The 21,612-nt window shown below is 32.8% G+C and overlaps 1 protein-coding gene across 12 annotated transcripts in view; it reads right to left on the minus strand.

The window, feature by feature from the left end:
• RAPGEF6 (Rap guanine nucleotide exchange factor 6) overlaps nt 1–21,612 on the minus strand; it is a 235,132-nt gene that overhangs the window by 126,803 nt on the left and 86,717 nt on the right. For all 12 annotated transcript variants that reach the window (XM_074290952.1, XM_074290954.1, XM_074290947.1 and 9 more), the window contains exon 6: nt 19,054–19,194. In XM_074290952.1, the coding sequence (XP_074147053.1) occupies nt 19,054–19,194 (141 nt within the window). The remainder of the gene's footprint in view (nt 1–19,053; nt 19,195–21,612) is intronic.

The raw sequence follows: 21,612 nt of genomic DNA on the forward strand, positions 1-21,612 counted from the left end.
AAAGAGAGAACTTTGGGAACTGAGTGTGGATCACAACATAGTATTTTCACTTTTTTTTTTGCTGTTTGCTTGCATTTTCTTTTTCTTTTCTTTTTTCTTTTTTGTTGACTTTACTTTTTAATTATAGCTTTTTATTGACGAAACATATGCATGGATAATTTTGATCTTTGCAAAAACTTCTGTTCCAACTTTTCCCCCTCCTCTCCATCCCCTCTCTGAGATGTTAAATATGTTAAAGTGTATGTTAAATACAACATATGAATACATATTTATACAACTGTTTCAATTTCTTCATCTGAAAATTGTCTGTTCATATCCTTTGATCATTTATCAATTGGAGAATGCCTTGATTTCTTACAAATTAGAGTCAATTCTCTATATATTTTGGAAGTGAGGCTTTTATCAGAACCTTTAACTATAAAGATGTTTTCCCAGTTTATTGCTTCCCTTCTAATCTTGTCTGCATTGGTTTTGTTTGTACCAAAACTTTTTAACCTGATATAATCAAAATTTTCTATTTTGTGATCAATAATGATCTCTAGTTCTTCTTTGGTCACAAATTCCTTCCCCCTCCACAGGTCTGAGAAGTAAACTATACTATGTTCTTCTAATTTATTTAAAATCTCATTCTTTTATGCCTAGATCATGAACCTATTTTGATCTTATCTTGGTGTACAGTGGTAAGTGTGGGTCAATGCCTAGTTTCTGCCATACAAATTTCCAATTTTCCCAGCCGTTTTTGTCAAATAATGAATTTTTATCCCAAAAGTTGGAGTCTTTACAGCCTCCAACAGACCAGAAATTTTACAGAAACAGAATAGAATGTGAAATTTCTACACTAGAGTCAAACACTAGATTGCTATAGCTATTGATTATTTTATCCTGTGAACCCAACTTTTCCACTGATCAATTAATCTATTTCTTAGCCAATACCAAATGGTTTTGGTGACTGCTGCTTTATAATATAGTTTTAGATCCGGTACAGCTAGGCCACCTTCATTTGCCTTTTTTTTTTTTTTTCCCCACTAGTTCCTTGAAATTCCTGACCTTTTGTTCTTCTAAATGAATTTTGTTGCTTTTTTTTTTTTCTATGTCATTAAAATAGCCTCTTGGGAGTCTGATTAGTATAGCATTAATTAAATAGATTAGTTTAGGTAGTATTGCTATCTTTATTATATTTGCTTGGCCTATCCAAGAGCACTGTATATTTTTCCAATTGTTTAGATCTGATTTTATTTGTGTGGAAAGTGTTTTGTAATTTTGCTCATATAGTTTCTGACTTTCCCTTGGCAGATAGATTCCTAAATATTTTATACTATCGACAATTATGTTAAATGGAATTTCTCTTTGTATTTCTTGCTGTTGGATTTTGTTAGTGATATATAAAAATGCTGATGATTTATGTGGATTTATTTTGTATTCTGCAACTCTGCTAAAGTTGTGGATTATTTCTAATAGCTTTTTAGTTGATTCTCTGGGGTTCTCTAAGTTCTCTATGCCATCATATCATCTGCCAAGAGTGATAATTTGGTTTCCTAATTACCTACTCTATTTCTTTTAATCTCTTTTTCATGTTTTATTCCTGAAGCTAGTCATGTCTAACATAATATTGAATAATAATGATGATAGTGGGCAACCTTTGTTTCATTCCTGATTTTACTGGGAATGGTTCTAGTTTATCACTATTATATATGATACTTATTGATGGTTTTAAATAGATGCTACTGAATATTTTAAGGAAAAGTCCATTTATTCCTATACTCTCTAGTGTTTTTAATAGGAATGGGTGTTGGAGTTTATCAAATTGCATTTTCTTTTCTTTCTCATTTTTCTCTTTTTGATCTTATTTTTCTTGTGTAGCATGATAATTGTGGGAATATGTATAGAAGAACTGCACATGTTTAACACTGAATTACTTGCCTTCTAAGGAAGAGGGTGGGGGGAGGGGGAAATTAAAACACAAGGTTTTACAAGGGTGGATGCTGAAAATTACTTATGCATATGTTTTGAAAATAAAAAGCTTTAACAGAAAAATATATTTTTTTTTCCTGAGGGTATAAAGATGATGAAAAGACAGTTCTTACCAAATCCACAATCCAAAAGGGGAAAACAATGCCAAAACAGCTATGTTTTAAAAAAAGATATGTAACAGATAAATTGAAGAAAAATCTCAAAAGAAAAGCACTAATATTAAGGAGAATGAGAAGAATGGTTTAGAAAATTGAAAAAAAAAAAAAAAGGTAGCATATTATTGGAGACTTGAAAGCCAGAAGGTAGAACTGAGGAATGAGAAAATTACAGGTGTGGAAAAAAGTCAGTGAAAATGCAATGAAAATGGTATGTCTTTTACATATATGTGCCAAAATGTTTGTGGCAGCTCTTTTTGTTGTAGCTAGAAACTGGAAGATGAATGGCTGTCCATCAGTTGGAGAATGGTTGGGTAAATTGTGGTATATGAAGGTTATGGAATATTATTGCTCAGTAAGAAATGACCAGCAGGAGGAATACAGAGAGGCCTGGAGAGACTTAAATCAACTGATGCTGAGTGAAATGAGCAGAACCAGAAGATCACTGTACACTTCAACAACAATACTGTATGAGGATGTATTCTGATGGAAGTGGAAATCTTCAACATAAAGAAGATCCAACTCACTTCCAGTTGATCAATGATGGACAGAGGTAGCTACACCCAGAGAAGAAACACTGGGAAGTGAATGTAAATTGTTAGCACTAATATCTGTCTGCCCAGGTTACATGTACCTTCGGATTCTAATGTTTATTGTGCAACAAGAAAATGATATTCACACACATGTATTGTATCTAGACTATATTGTAACACATGTAAAATGTATGGTATTGCCTGTCGTCGGGGGGAGGGAATAGAGGGAGGGGGGGTAATTTGGAAAAATGAATACAAGGGATAATATTATAAAATATATATATATATATATATATATATATATATATATATATATATATATATATATATAATTAAAAAAAAAAAAAGAAAAGAAAATGGTATGTCTTTTGAGGGTAAAAAAAAAAAAGGGTCCCTGAATTTTAAAACATTTGGAAAGGAGTAAGGCGTAAGTGGACTGGAACATTAAAACTAGAAACCAGATTATGTCAGACCAGGTAATTTTACATTTAATCATGGATATACCAGGAAATCAATAGAGTTTGTTGAATTAGGGGAGAGGAGTGTGAGAGACATGATCAGGTTTGTGGCACCAGGAATAATCAGCATGCTATTACAATAAATGAGGTAAGGTGATAAAGGGTTACTCACACCAAGATAGTTGCAGTTCAAAAGAGAGAAGGAAACATATCAGAATGAAGATTTGATTTGTGGTGAGGAATTTGACCCCTAGGTTCTAAGCCTTGGTGATTAGGAGGATGTCCATGTTTTCAATAATTATAGAGAAGGGGCAGCAAGCTAGGTAGTACAGTGATTAGAGAAGCAGTATGAGTTCAAATGAAGCCTCAGTCTCTACACTTATTAGCTTTGTGACCCTGGGCAAATCCCTTAACCACAATTGCTTTGCCAAAAAAAAACATAAGACAGAATTAAGTCTCAGACTCTGTTCCTAAGAGTACAATGGAACTCAAGCTGGAAAACCCATAGAATATTAATTCCTTCCCCTCTTTTAAAACCTGCCTACTTCCCACTGAATATTAGCCAAAACATTACACTATAACTACTATTTTTACTCTTAGGCATCAGGAAGACTCCAGGTACTCCAAGAGTTACACAGGAGGAACAGAATGTGAAATTTCTACAGTAGAGTCTTTGGCTTTGGTGCTCTTCATATTTGCCCTGCTCCTATTTATAGTACTGACCCAACTACATAGTAATCAAGCCCATCAACTAGATGCATTTTTACAAATACATGTTTATTTACTGACAGGAATTTGCCTATATGCTGTTCTATGAACAGAGGGCTTACTCTAACTAGAATTTTTATCATCATGATGATTTCACGATCTTCAGACCTAACAAGTCAGATATGTCATTAAGGTATGCAAGGGGCAAAAAAGTGAGGCTGAAGGTGTTGGACTTTAAATATAAGGTGAAAAGTAGCACACACATGTGCTCAGTCTCTCTCTCTCATTCTCTCTCTCTCTCTCTCTCTCTCTCTCTCTCTCTCTCTCTCTCTCTCTCTCTCTCACATACACACACACACACACACACACACACACACACACACACACACACACACACACACACATATATATCCCTGAATATCCTTTGAGACTTTCCATTTTGATGCAGTGGCCCAGGTTACATGAAATTTGGTTCTCAGTGACAGGCCATGTCAAGTCATCAAAATGGAAGATTTTTGCATCCAAATCAACTTGAGCATATGAGCACTCTTCCCAAACCCAAGACTTTTTCTTTCTTTCTCCAGATTATAATCAATACCTATAATTAAGGCATTTGATTATAGCCTGTGACTTTTCTGACAAGTTAAAAAAAAAATAACCATTAATCCCATATTCTGTTTACAGTCTCCAACAGACCAGAAATTTTACAGAAAGCACCTAAACTGAATTTTTGAACAATGAATTCCAATTCCTTTAAAGGGAATTCAATCATTTGAATCCCAATTTCTTTGCAGTGGCCTGTTTATTTTGCTTTTAAAGACATATATGTATTTGGGTATTTTTTTTTCCTTTTTTAACTAAAGCTTTTTATTTTCAAAATATATGCATAGATAATTTTCAACATTTACCCTTGCAAAACTTTGTGTTCCAAATTTTTTCTCCTTCCCTTTTCCCCATTCTTTCCCCTAGATAGCAAACAATTCAATATATGTTGAACATATGCAATTATTCTTTACATATTTCCACAATTATCACGCTGCACAAGAAAAATCAGATCAAAAAAGGGAAAAAATGAGAAAGAAAACAAAATGGAAGCAAACAACAACAAAAAGAGTGAAAATGCTATGTTGTGATCCACATTCAGTTCCTACATCTTCTCTCTGGGTGCAGATGGCTCTCTTCATCGACAAGATCACTAGAACTGGCCTGAATCATCTCATTGTTGAAAAGAGCCATGTCCATCAGAAATGATCATCATATAATCTTGCTGTTGCTGTGTAAAATGATCTCCTGATTTTGCTCATTCCACTTAGCATCAGTTCATGTAAGTCTCTCCAGGCCTATCTGAAATCATCCTGTTGATTGTTTCTTATAGAACAATAGTATTCTATGACATTCATATTCCATAACTTATTCAGCCATTCTCCAACTGATGGGCATCCACTCAGTTTCCAATTTCTTGTCACTACAAAACAAAAAATGTTTGTAGAAGCAAATATTTTTGCACATGTGGATCCCTTTCCCTCCTTTATGATCTCTTTAGGATGTAAACCCAATAGAAACACTGCTGGATCAAAGGATATGCAGAATTGTATAGCCCTTTGGGCATAGTTTTAAATTGCTCTCCAGAATGGTTGAATCAGTTCACAACTCCACCAACAATGTATCAGTATCCCAGTTTTCCCACATCCCCTCCAACATTCATCATTATCTTTTTCTATCATCTTAGCAAATCTGAAAGGTATGTAATGGTATCTCAGAGTTGTCTTCACCTACATTTCTCTGATTAATAGTGATTTGGAATACCTTTTCATATGGGTAGAAATAGTTTAAATTTCTTCGTCTGAGAATTGTTCATATCCTTTGACCATTTATCAATTGGATAATGGCTTGATTTCTTATAAATTAAAGTCAATTCTCTATATATTTTGGAAATGAGGCCTTTATCCGAACTGTAAAGATGTTTTTTCCTAGTTTATTGCTTCCCTTCTAATCTTGTCTGAATTAGTTTTGTTTGTACAAAAGCTTTTTAACTTGATATGATCAAAATATGATCAATAATGATTTCTAGTTCTTCTTTGGTCACAAATTCCTTCCTCCTCCACAGATCTGAGAGGTAAACTATCCTATGTTCTTCTAATTTATTTAAAATCTCATTCTTTATGCCTAGATCATGAACCCATTTTGATCTTATCTTGGCGTACGGTGTTAAGTGTGAGTCAATGGCTAGTTTCTGCCATACTAATTTCCAATTTTCCCAGCAGTTTTTGTCAAATAATGAATTCTTATCCCAAAAGATGGGGTCTTTGGGTTTGTCAAACACTAAATTGCTATAGTTATTGACTATTTTGTCCTGTGAACCTAAACTATTCTACTGATCAACTAGTCTATTTCTTAGCCAATACCAAATGTTTTGATGACCACTGCTTTACAATATAGTTTTAGATCCTACAGTTAGATACATTTTTTCATATGACTGGAAATATTTTTAATTTCCTCATCTGAAAATTGTCCTTTCACCATTTAACAATTGGAGAATGACTTGTGTTCTTATAAATTTGAATCAATTCTCTATATTTTAGAGATGAGTCTTTTAGCAGAACCTTTGTATGTAAAATATGTTTTCCAATTTACTGCTTTGCTTTCCTTCTAATCTCATTTGCCATGGTTTTCTTCGCATAACAACTTTTTAACTAAATAAATATAATCAAAACTCTCCATTTTGCTTTCCATGATTTACTCTAGTTCTTCTTTGGCCACAAATTCTTTCCATCTCTACAGATCTGAGAGGAAGAATATCCTTTGTTCTCCTAATTTGCTTATAGTATCACTTTTTATGTCTAAATCATGAACGCATTTTGACCTTATCTTGGCATAGGGTGTTAGGTTTGGGTATAGGGTGCTAGATGGACTTAGTTTCTGCCATACTAGTTTCCAATTTTCTCAGAAGTTTTTGTTAAATAGTGAGTTTTTAATCCCAGAAGCTGAAGTGTTTGGGTTTATCAAACACTAGATTACTATAGTCATTGAGTATTGTGTCATGTGGATTTAACCTATTCTACTGATATACTCTATTTCAAGCAATACTCTGTTTCTTAGCCAGTACCATCATGGCTTTGATGACCACTGCTTTATAATATAGTTTTAGATCTGGTGCAGGTTAGGCCACTTTCATTTGTATTTTTTTTTCATTAATTCCCTTGAAATTCTTGACCTTTTGTTCTTCAAAATGAAATATTATTATAAGAATAAAAATTATTATTTTTTTCTAGCTTTGCAAAATAATTCATTGGGAATTTGATTGGTATGCACCAAAAAAGTAAATTTATTTAGGTAGAATTGTCATTTTTATTATATTAGCTCAGCCTATCCATAAGCCCTTGGTATTTTTCCAATTAACTAGATCTGACTTCATTTGTATAGAAAGTGTTTTGTAATTGTGAGTGTATAGTTCCTGACTTTTTCTTGACAAATAGACTCCCAAATATCTTATATTATCTACAGTAATTTTAAATGGAATTTATCCTTATATCTCTTCCTGCTGGACTTTGTTGTAACATATAGAAACACTGATGATTTAAGTGAATTTATTTTGTATCCTGCAACTTTGCCAGAGTTATGAATTATTTCTAGTAGTTTTTTAGTTGATTCTCTAGAATTCTCTAAGTATATCATCATATTATTTGCAAAAAGTGATAATTTGGTTACCTCACTACCTATTCTAATTCCTTTTTCTTCTCTTATTCTTAAACCTATATTTCTAATATATATGCTTTTATTTTAAAGAGACTAGATAACTAAAAAAAAGTTTCTAAAAAGGGAAATTAAAATATTGGCAATGAACTAGAATTAAGCTTTTAGATTTCTATATGTCATGAAAGAATTTTATAACCAGGGATTTTCTTAAACGTCTATTGTATTTACAATAACTTGTTTATTGGAGATGACTGGAAAACAGGTTGTTATAAACCTTGATATTCCTAGAATATTGCCATGGAACTAATACATCACAGAAATATTGATGTCAGTATTCAAAGAACTATAAAACATTTAACACAAACTATAATGAACATAATTTGTTATTATTTTATTCTTACTAAGGCTTCAAATATAGCTCCACTAAAAGACTGAGATTGTCTAGATAATTATCACAAGCAAGTTGACCACCTTGTAATAATTTTTTCTTTTTTTGGTCACAACAATCTATGAAAGTAAAATTTAAAACTGACCTCAGTCTTTTATAGCCCTTTCCCACTTCTACAACAATGATACCAGAATGGCAGTAAAGGAAAGAGAATGTGCTAAGAATCAGACACCCATGGATAGATTTCAAACTGCTTCATTGGAGAAAAATCACAGGGAAGATACAATCACAGGACAATCTGAGTAGAATACAGAATCCTAAATTTGAATTAATAAGGAATCTCAGGAGTCATTTTATATAACCTCATTTTGCAGATGAAATGAGCCTTGGAAAGATAAAGTTATTTACAACCAAGTCAGAAGGCATCTAATAATGAAAGGCATCAAGGTTACCATTATGATTATTAGTTATTATTATTCCTCCCAAAAAAAGTATTAACTGAAAAAATTTAATATTCTTAATGGTACATAACACTTTAAAGTTCACAAAGCACTTTTTCATATCTTATTCCATCTCCACAATAGATACTACAGATATTTTAATCTTCATCTTACAGATGTATACAATGGGGCTCAAAAAAGCTCAGTGATATATTCATCATCACACAAAAAGCAAAGTCAAATGCATCTCTCCTCATTCTCTTCACACGTTCCCTTTTCTTTGCTCTAATCTGCAATTTCTCCTACTAAGAAATCTTTTCCTAAAGTCTACAAACGCACCCTAGCTCTTCTCAGTCTTCAGAAAGTCTTCTGATACTCAGATGAGGCCTCTATTCATTGTATTCTTTCTTTTTCATTTCTCTGTCAAATTCCTAGGAAAGGCTGCTTTTTCATTCACTCTTCATTTTTTTTTCTTTTTTTTTTTTTTTTGCAATTTGACTTCCAATCTGAGTAATTCTCAGTTAAAAGTGCTTCTTAGTAAAGTCACCAAAGATATTTTAATTACTAAATTTAATGGTCTTTCCTCAATTCTCATCCTTAACTTTTCTGCAGCATGACACTAATATTCACTCTTCCTCCTATATATTCTCATCTGATGCTCCCCTTTCTTAGCTCTACCCAGTTCCTTCTAGGTCTCCTTTGCTGACTCATTATCCAAATGAGACTCTTTAATTGTGAGTATATTCCCAAGGCTCTCTTCTTGGCCCCATTTACTCTCTCTATATTCTTTCTGGGTGATATCTAAAATGGGTTTAAATACCACCAAAATACAAATAATTCTAATATATTCAGCCCAATCCCACATTATCAATTACCTATATATACAATTTCACATATGTTCTTCAGGCATTTCAAATCTAACAGAACTTATGTCCAAAATAGAATTTACAAACTCACTCCTTTTCTCAACTTTTCTACTTTAACCAAAGGGTCCCAGTTGATGCACTTTATTTCCCACTCCCTTTCACTGCACATACTCAATCAGATGTAAACTCTTTTTTTCTGTCTCCAAAAAAATCTCTTATCTTTCCCCTTCTTTCCAGACCCAAAGTCACTAACCTAGTTCAAGTCTTTATCACTTCTCAACTGGACTATTGCTGTATCCTCCAAATTGGTTTCCTTGCTTCATCTCTCCCAACTTAAACCCATTCTTCATACAGCTGCCAAAACAAATTTCCTAATGTGCAAGTTTGACCATGCCACATTCCTGCCCAAAACTTCCAGGATTCCCCAGTTTCTTGAAGATCAAATAAGAACTTATGAATATGGCACTAAAAACTCAAGTTGTATTACACATTGCCAATCCATTTCACATTCTCTAGCCAAACTACTCATCTTATTATCTCCGAGGCTTAACACTGGTTTTCCATGCCTATAGTAAACTTGCTCCTCATCTCTGCCTTGTGGAATTTCCTTTAAGGATCAAGTCAAAGACCACCTTCTCCAAGAAGCCATTCCTGACTCCACTTTCCATTAACTCCTAGTGTCTTCCTTCCAAACTATCTTGTATCTATTTTGTATAAACAGCTATTTATATACACATTGCATTCCATAGTTAAATCACAAGGACTCTGAGGGCAGGCATGTTTTACTGTTATCTTTGTATTTCTAGCATGAGTAAATGATCATCCCACTGCCCTCTAATAAAATCATCATAATTAATGACTCAATTCTATACCTAATAATAATTCTATTACTCAGTATGCATTTGTGTATAAAAACTACTTGTTTCTAAATATATCTGAAGTCACGCAAAGTGGACAGGGTACTGTTCGAGAGAATATTTGCTAGTATCATTGAGTTCCTTGCATAGCCAGGTGGTTCAGTGGATAAGAGTCCCAAGCCTGTAGTAAGGAAAACCTGAGTTCAAATTCAGCCTCAGATACTTAGTAATTGTGTGATTCCTGGCAAATCAGTTTCCTTTTTATAAAATGAACTAGAGAACAAAATGGCAAATTACACTAGTATCTTAGCCACGAAAACCTCCTAATAGGGTAACAAAACAGTCTGACATAACCGAACAACAAAACAGTTCAATAAGAGAGGCAAGTGGGTTTTTGTATCTGTCTTAGAAATGCATATACTGTTTTGGTTTGGTTTTTTAATCTAACAGTATCACCCTACACTAATGGGTAATAGATGCCAAATGAAGTAGGAAGAGAAAATAAAAAATAAAATAAAAAGGTATAAGTTGTTTTGGGCTTGTTGTGGGGTTTTGTGTGCTGAATTTGCTAGCCAAAGTCCAAAAAATAAAAGGATGTTTTTTCCTCTAGTTTTTAAGAGTTTAGGTTTTAAACAAAAATCTGGAAAAATTGTACTGTTCACTTATACCAGTAGGTCACTTAAAACCTTTTGAAAAGTTAACAATCAAACAATGACTGTAACAAGCAATGGTAAAAGATGTAATACCACCTATATATAACCTAGTTCAATGCTCTTTGATGAGTATTATTGTGATCTGGTTCCAACTCTTTGATTTTAAGCAGAAACATTAAAATGAATCCTGAGTGATAATCCTTTGTAACATTTGGCCCAAAAGTTAATTTTCTCCCAAACTTCTTGAGCCTATTAAGGAAAGGCCACAAGCTACCCTTAGTTTTTTCCCAGTCTCTAATCTATATACTTTAATTCATTAGTTCCCATGACTGCTAAATGATCACTAAACTGCTATAGAAAAATTCAGTGAAAAGGATCAGTAGGACCCAGATGTAGTATAAAAATATGATTTATCCTTAGGGAGGTATAGAGAAAAGATAATGAGGGAGGAAGAGAAAGTAAGCCAAAGTAGGCAGTTAAGAGAAGCCATCATGACAACTAAGGTGATGTAAGCTTCTAAAATTAGATCAAGTAAAACTGAAGGAATAATAAAGACAGCACAGATTCAATTTTCCCTACAATCATTGCAGCTGCATAACCATTTTTTCCCTCAAATATTGTGTTAGCTAAGAAAGGGTCATCGTTCACAAAGATATGTCAATTGGACACTGATAAATTATGTATGAATCTAGGCTTCGTTTCTAGAAAAATGAAGTAAAAAATGTTCTTAATAACCAGGCCTTTTTTTTAATCCTTCTTTTGTAAAATTTATAAATTAAGAGGCATGTTTTCAAATTTTTTTATCCTGTCAAAGACTGCTCATTCAAAACAGACTTCTAATCTCAAATGATACCTTTCTTTAGTATGTAGTATAAAAGTCAAATATATCAGTGCCGTCTGATATATACAATTTGAAAAAACAAAATTTCTGACAAACTGCTAGTTTTAATTTCTATATCTAAATTATGGTGACTTGCAGCGGAATCCTGGTGAAATCTATGGAAAAATTGATCTGGCTGAGGATGAGTACCTCAAATGTTTCATTCCTTTAACCAAAACATGGTAAAAAGAAAAACATGATAAAAGAATGTATTCCAAAATTAAAATTTCTTCAATTCAAGCTCTGAAGTTGTATAAAATGTCTTTATCAGTTCTTATCAACCAAAATTTATGTTTAACAAAATAATTATTTAAAAATAAAAATGTCATGCCATACAAATGAAGTGTGATGGTATATGGTAAGGCATACTCAGTCATTGTGTCAGTTGGCTTTAAATATCATATTTATGAGGAAGAGTTTTAATGAGATTGAGGATGGACAGAGTTAAGGCAACAACAACAACAAAAAAAATCTATGGAAAAACACAACAGAGCCTTTATTTAATTTTAAAAAATACTTTCTTTTCTTATAAAGCTAAAAACAGATAAAGGAATTATATCATAAATTCTAACTCCTAAGTTCCATAGAATTGAGATCTTTATATTGAGGTCAGTACCTGTAAGAGATGTCAATTTATTTAATTTCTCCTCAAATCATCCAAAATGCTATGTAGACTTTCTTCCAAGTTTTTATTTTGTGAATACCCAAACAGAGCTAGACTACTAGTTATAGTAATTTCCTCAATATTTCTTCAGAAATCTCAAGAGAAATACCAAAAAGAAACTACATCAAAACAAAATTAACCAATTGAACTCTACACTTTTCCTCTATTTTTGAATCCTTCCCTCCCCCTTTTACTAAAATCATTCATGACTTTGCTAGAATCAAGAAGAGGTATTCAAATCCTGTCTCAGGAATTTAATGGATGTGTGACGAGTCATTAAACGTGTCTGCCTCAGTTTTCTCATTTGTAAAATGAGTATAATATTAGGACCTACCTCCCAGAGTTGTTATAACGATAAAATGAGATATTTGTAAAACATTTTGTAAATCTTAAAACAATATATACAAGATGGTTACTATACCATCACTGTTGTTATCATAATCATCATTACTCAATGGCTATACCAATTCACAAGTCCACCTACTGTATATAAATGTGCCATTTTTCCAGAGACCCTCCAATATTTGCCATTTTCCCTTTTTGTCAACTGCTAATATGACAGGCATGAGGTGGAATCTCAGAATTGTAGAGCTCTTAATTTTAATGATTTAGAATTTTTTTCATATGGCTATAAATAACTAGGATTTCTTTCCCTAAGAACTGCTTATCATTTAACAATTAGCAAATGGCTATTGTTTTATAAGTTTACATTGGTTTCTTGTTATATATCTTGGAAAAGACACTTTAAATAGAAAAGCTTGATGCAAAGATAATTTTTCTATCAGCAACTTCTTTTAAACCTTTCCACAATTGATCTGATTGATCATAAATATAAATCTTATCATAAATCAAACCTTATCCAGTTTAATAAGCCAGGTCCCACAACTTTCACTAAATCCTTGTGTAATGAGCAGGATAGAGACTGGTCACCTGCTCTACTTGTCATGCACCACCTTCTATTCTCCTCAATTTGTTTTGCCAATCCTTTCTCAAATACCAATAATCTTAACAATATCCCCTTAACTAATGTGTTGCTGCAGTCATATTGTCCTGTGACTCTATTCAAAATCACTGTAATTTTGGCATAAACTCTCCTCCATGACCACTACTTTCCTAGCTTTCTTCTATCCACCCATGTCAGTCCATTCTTCCAGTGTCATCATCTTACTTTTACAATGCCAATGCTTCCTCTGGAATCCCATTTCATTAAGTTGTCCTTTATTAACTAACCTATGCATTCCCTTCCTTCCTCCAAAATTAGTATGTATATGTTTTATTTACTGATGTGTAAATATATGCTGTTTCACTCAAATAAAATATAAGCTCTTTGAGGACTAAGACTACTTCATCTGGTCACTATAAACTCAGTGCCTAGCACAGTCTTTGGCACATAACAGAATCTTGATAAGTGGTTAATTGAAACTAGTGCCCCCAAATCATCCCCATTTTTCCCTCTCTCTCTACAAAGAACCCTTAATTTCAGGCTTATCTAAGAATATCCAGGCCACTTGTTATGTACTACTTTATATTTCTTTTTCCATACTAAAAATTCATTTAATATTTTCTCTTCCTTTGAGCCAAAAAGATGAAGTAGTCCTCTCCCTGCTATGACCAACACTTTTCTATTTGTGCCCTTGATCCCATCTCCTAGGTTCTTCTAGAAATGTGATCCTTTGTCCAGCATGCTTTTCTTTCAGTTCTCTTTCCATTTCTACTGCTTTCTCTGCTGCCAATAAAAACATGCATTAAAAAAAAAAAAAACTTTCAATGAACCCTGCCATCCCCTCGTTACATCTGTACTTTCTTTCACAAATTTTTTTTCTAAAACAAGTCATCTACATTCTTTATTTCTATTTCCTCATTTGCCAATCCTCAACCTCTTATAAGCAGGCTCTCAACAACCACTCTACTCAAACTAATCAAAAAATTACCTTGGACTTTTAAAATTCTGAACTTTCACCAAAAATAGAGTATTTCCATATATGTAGAACACAAAAAGATGATTCTATATGAAATCATTGTGACTTTTTTTTAAACATATAATGAATTCTACTTTCAAAACTGTTCTCCTTGTGCTTCCTTCTGTGGCCTTCTGTGCATTTTAAAAAATATTTCAATGGCCTTCCTTTTTTGGCAACACTCTTCCCTCACCCACTAACTTGATCCTTTTTAATTGAAAGAAGAAAAATTATCTTTTGAAACATTGTGCAGAATCAAAGCACAACAAATTCACACAATGAATGACTAAGTTCAAAATATATTCCTTTTCTACAACTTACACAACTACCATTTCTCTATTGGGAGAAATATGCTTCCTTATAAGACTGGTCAAGTGCATAGATATGAGTTCTTATGTCTTTCAATTTATTGTGTTACTTACAATAACTTAAAATAAACTGTTTTCTAGGTACTTTTCAACTTTATAATTTATATACTAGAAGCAGTTGAAACCATCTCTTATTATTTCTTACATCACAATAACATTCTACCATATTCATGGACATGTTCTTAGAATCTAAGTCTTTACTTTTCTTCTCTTTACCATGCCTCCTTATGTGATCATTTCCTCCTTGATATTCATTCCTCTCTCTTAACTACCCTCCCTATTTCCTATCCATACTTGTATCCCTGCTGAGTACTGTGTATTTCTAAAACAGTTTGTGTGCACACATAAAATTAATTCTTTTTTGTGATATTTCCTAAGTAAAACCTTTGATTCCCTTCAGTTTTCAATGTTTTCTCTTTTCTAAAAGTCTCTTATATGAATTTATTTATTTATAATCTTTTGTGGAATGAAAACTCCTATATAGCAGTATCCTTATTAAGTGTTTATTAAGTCTTACTGAATATAGCATTATCTGTGATAAGAAAAAGTGGGGAAAATATGTGCCTAATGATGGGAAACATTTTTCCAGCTTTTTCTTACTATAAATAATGCTACTACTGATATAGAAAGGCAGCTATCAGGCCTGAAGTCAGAAAAATTCTTCTTCCTAAGTTCAAATGAGACTTCAGACACTTACCACCTGAGTGACCCTTGGTGAGCCAATTAACCCTGGAATAATGAATATGAAGAATTCAGAACAATATGAGAAAATGCATTTGATGAAGCTGAATAAAAACTAGATTTAAAAGAATGTACAAGATTAAATAATGTAAATAAGGACAACCTTAAAAGGCAAAAAAACCCAAGACCAAATAAAATAGGCAATGTTAATACCATACCACAGAACTCAAGGCATCAGATCTCTCATTTCTAGGACCAGAGCCTCTTATCATAAATCCAACCCTAAGATCAAAAATCCAAATACTAGACCTCTTGATAACAAAGCCTTATCTAAGAAAAAGCTACTAATAAGCAGAATCTTCTATTACTTGAAAGATAATCTGGTGCACACTAGCACTCAGAATTCTTAAAGGTAAGAAACCCAATAGGAAGCTATTTACTATGGTTAGGAAATCTTCATTTCATACTTTTTTGAACCCGGACATAGCAAATAACCAGATTTTTAAAGGAAATCCACTCCCCAATTCCCTATCCCTGATACTACAAGTTCTTCTCTCATCATCATCCCATACCATGGTATCATAGGGAATACCCATTCTACTGATTAACAAATTTCACTTCAAGACTTCTTTTCATGTTCCATCTATGTTGCGGCATTCATAGAAACATGGTTTTCCAACATTCCCCTAATTCCAGCTAAACGCCAGTAAATCTCTGGCAATCTGAACATCACCTATTCTTTAGGTTGTTATGGCACTGCTCTCTCTTGGATCTCCTTTGCTCAATCTGTCCCCATCATGCCCACTAACTATTGGTACAAGTCATGGCTCTATCTTAGAGCTCCCTTCTCTTGAAATGACTTCAATAACTCCCATGGGCTCAATAATTTTCTCTATATTAATGACTCCCAAATCTACATATCCAGATTTATACCTGTTTCTCTTGAGTTCCAGTTCTATATCAACTGTCTATGAAATATTTCCAATTTTATATCCCATAAGCATATCAAATTCAACATGTCCACAACCAAATTCATAAATTTTTCCTCTAAAACCTATGCCTCTTTCCAAGTTCTGTATTTCTGTCAAAAGAAATACCATTCTTCTATTCACAAATTTGGTATCAAATTTGATTCCTCAATTCTCACTTCAAATATCTAGCTCCAAGTCTTGTTACTTTCATTTTTACAACTATTACCTCTTTCTCCTCATTTCCTCCTCCCCATGAAAATAAGTTTGATACCCCTACTCAATTTAGTCAGTATTTACACAATCAGTGATTGTATCACTGAATTAAGTAAATACTCAAGTTAGATTTAGCTAATGTTATACATTATAATAGTTAATCCAACACATATTAATTACTGATTGATTTGTAAGATAGAATTATATGGTATTAGATTTGCAATAAGGATTCATATTAACTTGTACTAGGAATCTGCTTTATTAGCACTACCTCTCCCTCCCAAATCCTTCAGTCCTATGGGAAGACCATGTTTGAAAAACCACACATGAGATTCCTTGTTACTTTATCATGATATTTTTACAGCCTTTGGAATGCCCCCAAGATACTGATGACAAAGTCTTATGCTTAGTGGAAAGCCCCAGAATACTGCTTACAAAATACTAGTTGTTGATAGATATGTCCCTTAGCCAATCTCCTCACTTCTGAAAACTACCAATCATGTAACTGTATTTCCTCATTCTCTTTTTAATGATCTCCTAAGAGATGACAGAATCATAAGCAATGAGTAAATATTGCAAAGTCAAAGTCTGGCATTAATAGAGACTGGATGACTTCTTCTCAGATATATTATAGAAAGGAATGGGGAAAAGGCTATAGTCATATAGCCAGGGTAGGAAATAAATGAGGTACGGCTTTCTGATTGGATTTAATCTTGTAAAATTATGAGTTTCAATAGTTGAGTAGGCAATGATAAGAATATCCTAAGCGTCCGACTGAAAATGTGGAAGATCAGTGAAGAGCTCCCATATGTCCATCTTCCCCTGTTCTCCAATCAGGTAGAAGGTCCTGAGAATGTGAATTTTTCAGTTGATTTCATTTTGCAAAATAGTAAGATCCTAAAGATGATGAAGTCCAGAAAAGTACTCATGTGGGGATAGTTCCCTGGATTCCATCCTTAAATAGTAGATGATCTTGGAAAAGTCTACCAGTGTCTATGTTCCATCCTCTCCAATCCAAGGGAGGGAGAGGACATAGGGGCAAGAGATTACCAAATGACAGAAGTAAAAAGGGAGAGTCTGGGAAAAATAAAAGGAAGCAAGGAAGATACCAACTTTCCCTCCAGAACTTGAACAAAAGTGAGATTTCACCAGTATAAGACCACCCAGATGATAAAGCTTCAATAAATGAAGTTCAGCCATTGCTCTTATTATCCTAGAGAAAGTCTCAAGCAATAAGACGTTAAACAGTGACTTATCCAAAGTCACACAAAAAAATGTCAGAGAAGGACCTGGTCCCTAGTAGTGCTCTGAATTACCATTCATAACTAGAAAAATACTGGTTGAGACAGATTTTTTGGTATCAGATAGACCAGAATCAATGAAAGTACAATTTCCCAAATGCAATACAGTCCATTCAGTTCTTTCTCAATTTTGAGCCCAGGTCACTATCATTTTCGATGAATGTAATGATATAATGTAATTAAAATTTCAAGATAAGTAATTAATTTATTTTTGATAAGTTTGTTAAAAATTAGGCATATTCAATCTTATCAATCAACCTTAAGATATTAAAATACAAAAAGGATAAACAATTTATTAAATGAAATGATATAAATGCTTGTTGAATAAAAATATTCCCTATAAAATATGGATATATACCTAAATTATACTACCCATTCATTTGGAAGATAGTTATAGTCTAGGAAAGATGCTGACAATCCTTCAGGGATTTAATTTTGATACTTTGAACATAATATAAATAAATAAGATGGTGATATTTCACAAACTATCACGTCAATATTAAATGATAATGGATATCAAGTTCCCTATTAGAAAATAATACCGAGACTAAAAAGCAGTTCCCTCTTCCTCAGAGTCAGTGACTTCCACCTCTTTATCTTTGCACAACCTATTCCCTCAAGTCTAGAATATTTTCCCTTACCTTCATTTCCACTGGAACTCCAAGATTTCCTCAAGGATCAATTCAAGTCCTACTCCTTCATTTGATTCTCCATTTTTTAGTGTTCCATCTCCCAAATCACAATATATTTGTGCAAACATCCTGTACTTTAATTAATTGGTGAATATATTATATGCCCTAACAAAATATATCTTCTTAAAACACATTTCTGTTTTGTACCTATACCAGAGTTTTGGGCATATAATGCTTAATAAACACTTTTTGATCAGCAGTATCAAAGGCAAAGGAAGCTAGAGAGAATGAGGACCAAGAAAAGTTCACTGAATCTGGCAATTAGAATGTCATCAATATCTTTGGAGAGAAAAGTTTCGATGGAATGACAAATTAACAAGCTAAACCGTAAGAAATTAAGAAAAGAATGAGAGGAAAGAAAGTGAAAGCACTGATTATAGATGGTACTTCAAAGAGTTTAGATACAAAGATCAGAACAAATATAGAACTTTTGTTAACAGAGATGGAAGAAGCAAGTGATGGTTTTTTGGAGAATAGGGAAATATGGGCAACATTAAGATTTATGCCTACAATCTTTAGGTCTTTCTATCATTAACAAAAGACACTGATATCCTACAAAAATTAAAATCAGAATACATTGATGATTTTAAGTGTACTTACAGTAAGACAGCTGTTGGGATCTACACTGTCAGTGATAATCTGTCTTTCTCCTTTATGGTTAATTTTTCTAAACCTTCGTCGAGATCGCCTTCCAGCAATTTCTCTTTGGAGATCTTCTTCATTATCCTTGGAATTCTCCACCTGAAATACATGTTCAAGGTTTTGGTTAAACTTCCAATTTTTCCATATCATTGAAATTCTACTCAGTTTTATAAAGCTTGCTGTGAAGTTTTTATGGTAAACCAGTTACTATAAGAAAAGAGAATGTCTGATGGAAGTGCATATCTTCAACATAAAGAAGATCCAACTCACTTCCAGTTGATCAATGATGGACAGAAACAACTACATCCAGAGAAAGAACACTGGGAATTGAATGTAAACTGTTAGCCCTACTGTCTATCTACCCAGGTTACTTATACCTTCGGAATCCAATACTTAACGTGCAACAAGAAAATTGGATTTACACACATATATTATATCTAGGTTATACTGTAACACATGTGAAATATATGGGATTGCCTATCATCTAGGGGAGGGAGGGAGGGGAAAATTTGGAAAAATGAATGCAAGGGATAATGTTATAAAAAAAATTACTCATGCATATATACTGTCAAAAATTATAATTATAAAATTAATAAAAATATATAAAAAAGAAAAAAAAAAGAAAAGAGAATGTATAATTATGCACTCATGAGTTCAACATATTTTGAAGTGACATGAGGAAAAGGCCATAGTTTCCTTCCAGAAAACTGACTGTCTTGCTCTCTTTTTCTAACTGAATCACATATTCTAGAATTATAATTACTGAATATAATTATACACTGTCTGATGACATTCATTTTATTTAACCAACATAAAGTCTTACTTTTAAATCACTAGAATAAAAATAAAATAATGCCTCCTTATCTATATAACTATATATTTAACAAAGATTTACTGAATTTTTATATTTATTTAAGTCACAATCTACAAATAAGTATAAAGTCAAATTAATTGTATTGACATTGGGGAAATTCACAGTAATTCTATTGTCAAAGTACCTGCTAGGTTATTAATACTCACTAGAGTCAATGACACAATTACCCCTATTATAAATTTTTTCTATGCTCAAGTTTTATGTCCTACTACTGGTACTATCTTGCCCTTTTCTCTTTTGGAATAGTAAATGTTTGGAATGCCCTTCCTTCAAACTCTCAAAGTTTTTCTGTATCTTTAGTTTATCTTTCTTGACCTTGCTTTTCACATATAACTAACCCTTTCACCCATGTCTTTGCTTTTTAATCAATAGCCATCCCCTTATGTTTAGTCCAAAATGTTATTGAACCAAGACCCCTTCTCTAAATATATCTTTATTATCTTCCTTTCCAATTTAGTCTTCTGCTTTATTCCTAACAATCCATCCCAAATCTTTATCTTCTCATATTTTCCTTTAAAAACATTTAACACAAATTGTCCTAAATGAGTTATATGTTTCTGTCTGCCCTTTTACAGTTTAAGGTCTTTGAAAGCACAGCTTGTGTAATTCTGTATGCCCCCTTATACTGAATCTAATGCAATGACTTACAGATAAAATGCAGCGAATAAACTTATCTGACTTAAACCATGATTATTTTATTAATTTATTTTGGATAAGTTTAAATGTCTAAATAATAAATAAAAGATGCTGTATGTGCAAAAGGTCATATGCAATTTAGAGAAAACAATAAACTACACAATTTTTTCGTTGAAAAATAATTTAGTTTAAAACTTTTCAGACCTCTAGCTGTGTGACCCTGGACAAGTCACTTAACCCCAGCCTCAGAAAAAGGAAAAAAAAAAACTTTTCAGACCCAAGTATAAATATCAGATATTGGTAAAATGAAGTATCATGGGTCAACATGCTATATGATCTCCATACACAAAGACAGACTGATAGAGGAGAAGAAGGAAAAAAGAAGAGCAGGATAGGTGGGCTTAGTATTTATTAAAGATTTATTATGTGCCATTATGGTCAACACAGGAAATACAGAAAGAAGCAAAAGATAAATACAAATCAAAGAATATTTAATACACTTTAATCTTTCTTTTTTTTTCTTTTAATGTGTTTCTTTAACAACTGGGACTAAAATGGAAATATATGTTGCATGATAACACATGTATAAGCTATATCAAACTGCCTACCATCTTCGGGAGAGGAGAAGGGAGGGAATAAAAATCCTGAACTTACTATCTTGTAAAAATGAATACTAAATTTTTTCTTGACAAATACTTTTTTAAAAAAAAGAAACAAACTGTTCCTGAGCAATTTGGAACTATGACCAAAATGCTATCAAACTTTGATCCAGCCATTTCTCTACTGGGTCTGTAACCCAAAGAGATTATAAAAAAGAGAAAGGACCCACAAAAATATTTGTAGCTACTCTTTTTGTAGTGGCAAGGAACTGGAAATAAGAGTGGATGCCCATTATTACTTGGAGAATGGCTGAATAAGTTAGATATATGAATGTAATGGAATATTATTGTTCTATAAAAAAACAATCAGCAGGATGATTTCAGAGAGGCCTGGAAAGACTTGCATGA

This window comes from Sminthopsis crassicaudata, chromosome 2, assembly GCF_048593235.1.
Source record: "Sminthopsis crassicaudata isolate SCR6 chromosome 2, ASM4859323v1, whole genome shotgun sequence".
Classification (NCBI taxonomy): Eukaryota; Metazoa; Chordata; class Mammalia; order Dasyuromorphia; family Dasyuridae; genus Sminthopsis; species Sminthopsis crassicaudata.